Here is an 11,212-nt window from a genome sequence, read left to right as displayed (position 1 = left end):
CTAAGCATACTCAGAAACAGACAAGTTGCCTTGCTTAAAGTTTTGGAATTCTCTTTCTCTCTGGGTCCGAACACTGTTAGGAAAATACTTCTCCAGAAATGCCGCCTTGAAATGATGCCAATCCTTAGGGATCTCCTGAGTAGTGAAATAGGTAGATGCGGTATTCCACCACCTAAGAGCCGGTCCCTTCATCTTCTGCGTAGCAAAGATTACTTTCTCTTCTTCATTACACTGGATTGCCTGGAATATCCTCTCCATACTAGCCAACCAATCATGTGCTACCACCGGGTCTAAGCCACCTGCAAACTCTGGAGGATCCATTCTGAAGAAAGCACGAAAATCTGGCCCTGCTGGAGCTTGTGGAACAGGAACTGGAGCAGGAGGTTGTTGTCCCTGCATACCCTGCATCATCTGCATCATCATCTGATTCTGCTGTTGCATCTGTTGTATTATTTGTTGCCAAGGTACGCCTGCATTCCCAGCTGCTTGCTCGGGTTCCACATTCCTAGTTCTAGGCCTTCCAGGACCTCTGCGTTGCTCAGCCATCTCCCTGTCTGTCCTACACACGGAATTAAGTTGATCAGGCTCAATGCCATAGGTAAGACATACAGAATCATGCCGGCTATACACATATGAGGCAGAATTGTACTGCATTATGATGTGTCTTTAGCAAAGCCGAGAATCGACCTGCTCTGATACCAACTGTAACACCCCACACATATTTATCTAGAATAATATGCATAAAGTATTAAATATGGTTTCATAAAGACAACGATTACATAATGTCGCAGCGGAAAGATAATAAAAACATCACAAGCACGAGGTACAAAAGCCGAATGTATCATGGCCAAAATGATAATACATCCAAAATAGTACAATATCCAACACGGTACTACAAAAGCATAAAATGCGAACAAAAGATAATATCTAGCAACAACGCCAAAGGACTAATCCGCCTTGCCTTTGCCATGATCTTGCCTTGAACCACCTAAAAAAGAGAATTGGAATGGGATGAGATTACTAAATCTCAGTGAGTTCGCCTATCCTATTAGTCCACTCGGATCTACAGGGTACATGCATTAAGACCGAATCCACCATTGGTTCGGGGTTTAATCTCACAACCGGTACAAACACGGAGAAAACAAGGAGTCGTCCACCATAGGACTCCTCTTATCACATGTACATCACAAACAAGTATGAAAAACCCGCATCCACATACAAGGAATCAAGAAGCGCGTTAATGCCTCGACTAGGTTATAGAACACACCCTCGATGAGTTACACCCATGTCTAATGTCAAGAGACTTGTACAAGCACACTGCAAGAATGGTTAAATGGGTTCGCACAAGCCTAATTGGCCGCGAGATGACCTTAGCCGAAAGGGCGTCATTGTCCCAATAGCCACCTTTACGCACGTGTGTTGACATCAAGTACAACACGCCATCTTAACACATGAGCCCATCGGGCGAAAGCCTAGTGTGTAGTCTACTTGACTTCACTAGAGGTGAGTTATCGATTATGTGTTAACCTACGTGGTTATATAACCCCACCATACCGAGCACGCAAGTGTGTTAACACCAAGTGGGAGAGCCTCCAGACCCTCACAAGCACACTGCAACGGTAGCTCAGGTGTGAGCCCAAGATCACATGATCGGGCTGTCCCATTGATCACAAAGCCCGGGATGACTCATTGATCACAAAGCCCGAGTCATAAATCAACCTAGCCCCTGGCCCGCTTCGATTCAAGCATACACACGCATAACAAGCGTAAAGTCACAAAAGGCAATTCAATCCGAATGTTTAACCGAAACATCGGACACCACACATATTGTGCCATCTTATCATCATATCATTCATATTTAATCTCAAATGAATAGACAAAAATTGTTGGATAGCATATCTACGTTACGTATAATATTCAATCATGAGTAGCCAAACGGAAACAAGGTTAACATGTGCTATAAAATACTACTCATCAGACGTACATATGCATACTAATAATTAAGAAGGAGTTTGATTACAAATTAGGAACCAAAACTGCTCTTAGGGAAAGAAAATAAAATGCTGCTCAGCACTGGCCGCTTAGCGGGCTGTAAGCGGGCTTTCCAGGGGCGAACCTCAACTGTTCCTCCGCTTAGCGGCCTCGCGTCGCTTAGCGGCCTCGCGATAATTATTTCCTGCAAACAGCATTCTCCGCTTAGCGGCCTGGGTAGGTCCGCTCAACGGGATTGCGAATTTCTGGAGAAATGCTCAGCATCCGCTCAGCGGCCTTAGTCCGCTCAGCGAACCATAGCAGATGCAGAAAAACGCATAACTCATCAGTTCTGACCTGGGGTACCCTAACCCCTTAAATCCACCTGCATGCACGAATTAAGGGTATATCCAGCCAGCACATGGTATAAACAAGTGATAAACAACATTAAAACATGTTATTAGCAAGAATTTGGGCATAATCTCTCAAAACCCTTAAACCCCAAAAGTTCCCAATTGAATCAAAACCCCATTTTCTATCTAGGGACTCACCTTAGAGATGAAGAAGAAGCTGGAACAGAGATGGAAGTGGTGAAAATCTGAGCTCAAGGCTGATCTTGGTACATGCAAGCTTGAAGATGACAATGGCTTCACTCCTCCTATTTCACGTTTCTTTCCCTTCCAACAACAATTCTGGTTTTGCAAGAGTAAAGAGAGTGAGGGACCACAACCCAAGTCTTACATCTAATTAAGTGGGAAATGTCTAAACTACCCTCCCATGTCACTAATTGGCTCAATTATCATAACAAGCCTATTAGTAAGAATGTGTATTATGTTTATCCATCATTTATACCAAAACAATTTAGTAATAATAATAGGACAATTATAATACTTGGTATTACATTCTCCCCCCTTAATTAGAATTCGCCCTCGAATTCGAACTTACCAGAACAAGTGAGGGTAGGATTCTCGCATCTTTGACTCAAGTTCCCAAGTAGCTTCCTCAGGACGCATCTCATCCCACAACACTTTTACGAGAGGTATCTCTTTGTTCCTCAGGGACCTGCTAGCATACTCCAAAATACCGCAAGGTTGGGGATCATAGGAGAGATCTAGTTCTATTTCAACAGAATCTGGGAGGATAGGGTGAAGAGCGTCAGGCACGAACCTTCGGAGCTGAGATACATGGAACACATCATGCAGTCCGGATAGTGAAGGTGGCAATGCCAACTGATAAGCCACTTCGCCCACCCGACTCAAGATCTGGTATGGTCCCACATATCTCGGACTAAGCTTGCGCATTTTGAACAGTCCTCCTAATCTTAATCTCGGGGTAACCTTCAAATACACGTGGTCTCCAATATCGAATTCTAAAGGCCTCCTTCGCTTGTCTGCATAATTTTTCTGTCGGTCTTGAGCTTTCTTAAGGTTATCTTGAATCACTTTGACCTTCTCAGTGGTCTCTTGTATAATCTCCGGTCCAAGAATACTCTTTTCTCCCACTTCAGCCCAACACACAGGAGATCGACACTTTCTCCCATATAGAGCCTCATAGGGAGCCATACCCAAACTGGCATGGTAACTGTTATTATATGCGAACTCTACCAAGGGTAAATGATCCTTCCAACTCCCACCTTCTTCCAGAATACAAGCTCTTAACATATCTTCTATCGTCTGAATGGTTCTTTCCGTCTGTCTGTCAGTTTGAGGATGATTAGAAGTACTCATATCCAGTCTAGTCCCCATTTCCTTATGGAACGCCTTCCAGAATCTTGAAGTGAACATTGGATCTCGATCAGACACTATACTGGATGGCACACCATGCAACCGCACAATCTCCGCTATGAAAAGTCTCGCGAGATGTATCACCTTGTGAGTCTTCTTTACAGGCAAAAAGTGAGCCGACTTAGTCAACATGTCCACTATTACCCATATAGAATCATATCCGCCTCGAGCACGAGGTAATCCCACAATGAAGTCCATGGAGATAGAATCCCACTTCCACACAGGTATCTCCAACGGCTGCAACATTCCGCCTGGTCGCTGATGTTCAATCTTAACCTGTTGGCAGATAGGACACTGTGCCACATATTCTGCAATCTCCTTCTTCATTCCTGGCCACCAAAAGTCTTTCTTCAAATCTTGATACATTTTGGTCGATCCAGGATGAATAGAAAATTTACTCTTGTGGGCTTCATCGAGAATCAGACGCTTCAGTTCTAAATCACTAGGTATACACATCCTTCCCTTAAACAAAAGGATTCCGTCAGGTGCTCTAGTGATATCGGGTAAGTTCTCACTTGCTTGCAATTGCTCGTCATATCCTTGAGTCACCCGAATCCTCTCTCGCAGTTCGTTCTGAATACTCAAGTTACTAATTAGTACACCATTGGGTGTCCAATCGAACTGGAGGTTGAGATTTCGAAACTTCTCTAATAATCCATACTCTAACATCATCAAATCTGGAATCCGAAATTCCTTCCTACTTAAGGCATCTGCTACTTTATTAGCCTTTCCTGGATGGTATTTCAATTCGAAATCATAATCCTTAAGATACTCCATCCATCTCCTTTGTCGCATGTTCAACTCTTTCTGATCAAAAAGGTACTTCAAGCTTTTATGATCACTGAACATCTCAAAGTGAACTCCATACAAGTAGTGACGCCATACCTTGAGTGCAAAGACTATTGCAGCAAGTTCCAGATCATGGGTAGGATAGTTCTCTTCGTGAGGTCTCAATTGTCGGGATGCATAAGCCACAACTTGACCGTCTTGCATCAATACCCCACCCAAGCCCTTCTTAGAAGCATCACAGAATACTTCATAAGATCGGTTTGGGTCTGGAATTACTAACACGGGTGCAGTAGTCAACTTCCTCTTAAGCTTCTGAAAACTCTGTTCGCATTCGGAATCCCATTCAAAGGCGACTTCGTTTCGAGTGAGCTTTGTCAATGGTAGTGCTAACTTAGCAAATCCCATAATGAATCTCCGATAATAGCCTGCCAACCCTAGGAAGCTTCTGACTTCTGTCACACTCTTCGGTCGATCCCAATTCACCACCGCTTCTACTTTAGAAGGGTCCACTGCCACGCCTCCCCCAGAGATGACGTGACCAAGGAAACTTACTTCGGATAGCCAAAATTCACACTTACTGAACTTTGCGTACAATCGTTTCTCTCGAAGAGTAGACAACACAATCCGCAAATGCTCTTCATGTTCTTCGGGAGAACGGGAATATACCAAGATATCATCGATGAAGATCACCACAAACTGATCCAGGTAAGGTTGGAAGATTCGATTCATGTAATCCATGAAAACCGCCGGAGCATTAGTCACACCGAAAGGCATAACTAAAAACTCGTAATGTCCATACCGAGTCCTGAATGCAGTCTTAGGCACATTTGAGCTCTTTACCCGAATTTGATGATACCCTGACCTGAGATCAATCTTCGAGAACACACTGGCTCCTTTCAACTGATCTAGGAGGTCATCAATCCGTGGTAAGGGGTATTTGTTCTTTATGGTAACTTTATTAAGCTGACGATAATCGATGCACAAGCGCATACTTCCGTCTTTCTTCTTTACCAAAAGAACAGGAGCTCCCCATGGAGAAACACTGGACTGAATAAAATGCTTAGCTAAAAGTTCTTCTAACTGGTTCTTCAGTTCTCTGAGTTCAATAGGAGACATCCTATATGGAGTAATGGAAACTGGGGAAGTACCAGGAACAAGATCAATGGAGAATTCTGCTTCCCTTTCCGGAGGAAGAGAAGTGATATCCTCAGGAAACACATCAGGAAACTCGCACACCACTGGAATCTCTGACAATGCCATTCTTACAGATGGTTCCTTGGAAAGAACTAAAAGAAAAGATCTTTCTTGGGAAAAGAGATAGTTAACCGCGTTGATCGTACCTTCTATCAACTTGGTAATTGCATCATCGGAGGAAGTCTCTTCTGCCGGAATGAATATGGCCTTTTCCTTACAACCAATATACACCGAATTAAGGGATAACCAATCCATTCTGAGAATGACGTCAAGTCTCTTGAGGGGTAAGCAAATTAGATCAATTGGAAAGTCACGACCATTAAAAGATACTGAACAATCCTTACAAATCAGTCGGGCTTCCACCGTATCATCGGTCGCCGAAGAAATGACCATAGGATAGGGTAATGGAGTAACTTCCAAACCAAGTCGACAAACACATTCAGTTGAAACAAAGGAATGAGTAGCTCCACAATCCACTAAAACACATAAGGGTTGATTGCTTACATAACAAGTACCTGCGATGAGATTGTTGTTTCCTTTGGCCTTTCTTGCATCCAAGGTATAGACGCGACCTGTGGTCTTATCCTGAGTTTTCTTCTTGGGACAATACGTAGATATGTGACCTTGCTCGCCACACTCATAACAAGTCACTGAAGTGGGCTTGCAATCCCCAGGGTGTCTTCTTTTACACTTGTCACAATAAGGGTGTCGATTGGATTGGTCACCATAGCCTTGCTTCTTCTTTGATGGAGAGTTACGGGGCTTTAGGTGCTGGCCCAGTCTTCCTTGCTCTCTGAAATTAGTTCTGTTCTGGTTCCTCTCCTCTTGAACCCTCTTCAGACTATTCTCCGCAACATAGCATTGTCTCAAACACTCAGCATAAGTAGTGAACTCCCTCTGGGACACACTATGAGCAATATCAGCCCTCAAACCCATCAAGAATTGATCAATCTTCCATAATTCATCAGGGGCATAGACAGCCTGCCGTGAGTAATCAGCCATGTCTTCAAACTTCTAAGCATACTCAGAAACAGACAAGTTGCCTTGCTTAAAGTTTTGGAATTCTCTTTCTCTCTGGGTCCGAACACTGTTAGGAAAATACTTCTCCAGAAATGCCGCCTTGAAATGATGCCAATCCTTAGGGATCTCCTGAGTAGTGAAATAGGTAGATGCGGTATTCCACCACCTAAGAGCCGGTCCCTTCATCTTCTGCGTAGCAAAGATTACTTTCTCTTCTTCATTACACTGGATTGCCTGGAATATCCTCTCCATACTAGCCAACCAATCATGTGCTACCACCGGGTCTAAGCCACCTGCAAACTCTGGAGGATCCATTCTGAAGAAAGCACGAAAATCTGGCCCTGCTGGAGCTTGTGGAACAGGAACTGGAGCAGGAGGTTGTTGTCCCTGCATACCCTGCATCATCTGCATCATCATCTGATTCTGCTGTTGCATCTGTTGCATTATCTGTTGCCAAGGTACGCCTGCATTCCCAGCTGCTTGCTCGGGTTCCACATTCCTAGTTCTAGGCCTTCCGGGACCTCTGCGTTGCTCAGCCATCTCCCTGTCTGTCCTACACACGGAATTAAGTTGATCAGGCTCAATGCCATAGGTAAGACATACGGAATCATGCCGGCTATACACATATGAGGCAGAATTGTACTGCATTATGATGTGTCTTTAGCAAAGCCGAGAATCGACCTGCTCTGATACTAACTGTAACACCCCACACATATTTATCTAGAATAATATGCATAAAGTATTAAATATGGTTTCATAAAGACAACGATTACATAATGTCGCAGCGGAAAGATAATAAAAACATCACAAGCACGAGGTACAAAAGCCGAATGTATCATGGCCAAAATGATAATACATCCAAAATAGTACATGAGGTATTTACAATCACGGTCCTGGGACTGTTGTTGTATTCTAGAGAGTGATTGTCATATCACAACAGTTTGTTAACCCAACCGTTGTGTTTAGGGGTGGGAATAGGCCAGGCCGGCCTACAGGGGCCTATAGCCTAGCCTACTTAAGGCCAGGCCAGGCCTATTTGATAAAAAGGCCAGGCTTAGGCTTTTTTAAAAGCCTATTTAATAAAATAGGTCAGACCTAGGCTATTAAAAAGCCTATAAAGCCTTGTAGGCCGACCTATATTTTCATATATATTAAAATTAGTCTAATTAGGTTGGCCTATATATGCATATATATTAGAAAAAATGTTAAATAGATTGGTCTATATATGCATATATATTAGAAAAAATGCTAAATAGGTCGGTCTAAATGTTCATATATATGCGACCTATAAGGCTTCTTAAGTAATATGAATTAAATGAAAACATTAATAAGAAAGAGGTTTTTAAATAGGCTTTCAGGCCAGGCCAGGCTTTTAAAAAGGCCAGGCCAGGCTGAAAAAACGAGCCTATAGTAGGCCATAGGCCAGGCTCAGGCCTTGTAAGTTTATCGTAGGCCAGGCCCAGGCCTTATAAAGCCTAGCCTAGCCTAGCCTATTTCCACCCCTAGTTGTGTTATAACTAAAGGTCATAGGTTCGATTCACAGTTAGGTTTTATGACCACTGTCAAAACTTCCTCTGTTTTAAATATGCAATTCTCAGCTTCTCAAATTCTTCCCATTTTTATTCAGTAACTATTATAACCATATTATAGAATTTACAACAATCCACATTGTCGCGCGCTCGGTTTTTTGCCATACCTCTCGTGGAGAGATACGCGAACTGACTCTTTTTTGTTTCTGCTTTTGTATTTTTGAAAATCAGAGAGTCGCCACCGACCTTTTATTTTATCCAATTAAGGAAAGGTTTATAAAAGAAACAGAAAAAAGACCTTTAAGAAATTCTGGGTAAGGGGGTAGGTTATACAAAGGGAAGGTGTTAGCACCCTTTGTATCCATGGTTATCCATGGGCTCTTTAATTTGCTTAGCTCACTTGTTTTCAATTACTTTTCGATTGCCTTGAAATGCTCGTATGTGGTTCCAAATACCTTTGTAAATTGACTTTGTAATGATCCTTGTGCGGATGTATACAAAGTGTTTTTATCTTTCAAAAGATGTTTTTTTGAAAAAAGAACGTTAACTTCGTAATGATCCTCGTTTGGATATATACAAAATATTGTCTTTTTTTGAAAGTTTTATTTTGAAAAACAATGATATATGAGAGATTTGTTTGTTTTGATTTGAGCAAGCAAATTAGGAGGTCTACCCTGAGTTATAAGGTCTTTATCCTATTTCCTTTAAAAATCTATCCTTTCACCGGATATAAACAAAAGTTCGATTTTGTGTTTGAAATAATAGAATTTGATTTTGATTTTGAAAAGAATGAGAAAGGGATTACCCTAAGAGGTGCAAGTGTGATTGTGTTTGGATTCAGATATTTTATCTTTGAAGTTAGTGATCTAACGGTTCAATTTTATCTTTGGCATGTACGCAGTTAATATGTGCTGGAATTTAAAATGCGGAAATGTAAAATGCGGAAAGTAAATCTACGCTATTACATCGATTGTGCGGGAAATGTAAACTACGCTATTTACATGAATTTGACAACATATACATTTATCTAGGAATTTAAATTGCAAGAAATATAAAAGAAATGTTTTTGGATTTTTATGATTGATTTTAATTATAATTAATGCATGATTAATTAAATTAAAATGAGGAAAAAAAGATGAAAATAAATTTCAAACCTAAAAATTAAGTTCAAAATATGTTCAAAAATGCTTGTTAATTAAATTTAAAACAAAACTAATTTTTTTTGTTTTTTTGAAATTTGATTTGAAATCTATTAAGTTAATTAATACATAATTATATAAATAATTACACAAATAATTAAAACTTGAAGAGAAAATTATTCAAAATATGTACAAAATTAGTTTATAATATATAAACAATATTTAATATAAAGAACAAATTTTTTTATGATTTTTGATTGGGTGAAAATAATTAAAAGATAAATATATGCATATTATCTAATTAATTACACAAAATATTCAAATTATGAAGAAAAATAAAATATTTTTATATCAGAAAATAAAATATTATTTTAGAAACTTAAAAATATTTTTTGTGTATTTTTTGGATTTTTAAAACTATTTTTAATTAATTTAACAAAGAAATTAAAATAAAATAGAAAATAAAAAGATGAATGATCAGGTGTGGTATTTAAATGAGGACCATGGTAAGGATGAGTGTTTTGATGCGTTGGATTGAGAGTTTAATGAGATCAGACGGCCCAGATATTGAGGTCACATGGAAAGACGATGTAAAGCGCACATGGAAACCCAGGATTCAAAAACACTGGCGCGCGCGTTCTATCCAATGAGGTGAGGACACCTCATCGTCTTCAACCTCCAGCCAGCACCTTTAATAACGTTTTTGTAATAAAAGCGTTGTAATAGATACCTTCTAAACCTGCAAAATAGCGAATAGGGTCAAACATGAATATAAATTTGGCGCGACATGCCCATTCGATTCGTCTCAATCTACTGAATCCAACCATGCCCTTAATTTGTCCTATTTTTGGTTCTAACAAAAAACCCTAAATTTGAACTAAGAAACCCTAAAATGGTAGTTTCGTGTACAGGCTCCCAAACTTTAATTAAATGTCCAGAAATGATCAGGACATTAAGCTAAGTTCAAATATATGTCTACATCTTGTTAAACATGCCTGAATGATCAGATACGAGTTGGTTTTATTTTGAATAAATCATGACATGTAGTGCTTAGTTCAGTGGGTTTCAAGGCTGTGAAATGATTGGAATAGTTTCAGTGATACTTGAGGAAGGTGTTTGAATGTTTAGTTTGTATTGAAACTGACTTGAATTCAAAATTCGAATTTGGAATTTCTTTGAAAAATTTAAGTGATTACAAGTATGGTTACAAGCATAGATTCTCTTCTGAATTCGTGGTTTTTTATTTGTGAAGTACTCTAAGCTATTTATAAGCTATGTTGTGCTTAGAATTGAAGCCAAGAAACCTTTGGTTGCCTTTGTTGAATTCTTGATTTTTTTATATTAAAACCCTTGAATTGTTGACCAAGTCTTGCTTCTCTTCAATGCTCTTGCCTTGTACCTCAATCTTCTGCAGAAAATTAAAGATTCTTGGATGACTCATGCTTAGAAACTAAGCTATCCATTATCCTTTCATTTTCCATTTTCATTTAATCTTAAAATAGGATAAAATTAAACCAAAAATGGATAAAAATGGTGTGGGCTTTGTCTTGGTCGTGGGTAGGGCTGGAAATGAGTCGAGTCGAGTCGAACTCGCCTCAGCTCAGTTCGACTCGTTAAGAATTGGCCAAGTTCGGGTTCGAGTTCGAGTTTAAGACGAACTTTTTTTTCAGCTCAAACTCGACTCGTTAAGAATTGGCCGAGTTTGAGTTCGAGTTCGAGTTTATCACGAACTTTTTTTCAGCTCAAACTTGACTTGTTAGAAGTTCACGAACATCTCAGTTCAACT

General features: G+C 40.1%; 2 protein-coding genes across 2 annotated transcripts; both read right to left on the bottom strand.

Moving 5' to 3' along the window:
- On the bottom strand, positions 1-546 carry LOC131650279 (uncharacterized). Its single transcript, XM_058919995.1, has one exon. It carries the CDS (start codon positions 544-546, stop codon positions 1-3), a length of 546 nt encoding a protein of 181 aa, XP_058775978.1.
- Positions 547-6,752: 6,206 nt separating this feature from the next.
- Positions 6,753-7,202, bottom strand: LOC131650278 (uncharacterized). Its single transcript, XM_058919994.1, has one exon. The coding sequence runs from the start codon at positions 7,200-7,202 to the stop codon at positions 6,753-6,755; it is 450 nt and encodes a 149-aa protein (XP_058775977.1).
- Positions 7,203-11,212: the final 4,010 nt, after the last annotated feature.

The sequence above is a fragment of the Vicia villosa genome, linkage group LG2 (assembly GCF_029867415.1).
Source record: "Vicia villosa cultivar HV-30 ecotype Madison, WI linkage group LG2, Vvil1.0, whole genome shotgun sequence".
Taxonomy (NCBI): Eukaryota; Viridiplantae; Streptophyta; class Magnoliopsida; order Fabales; family Fabaceae; genus Vicia; species Vicia villosa.
Note: the sequence above shows the minus strand (reverse complement) of the source record. Positions and strands in the feature narration are given on the sequence as shown.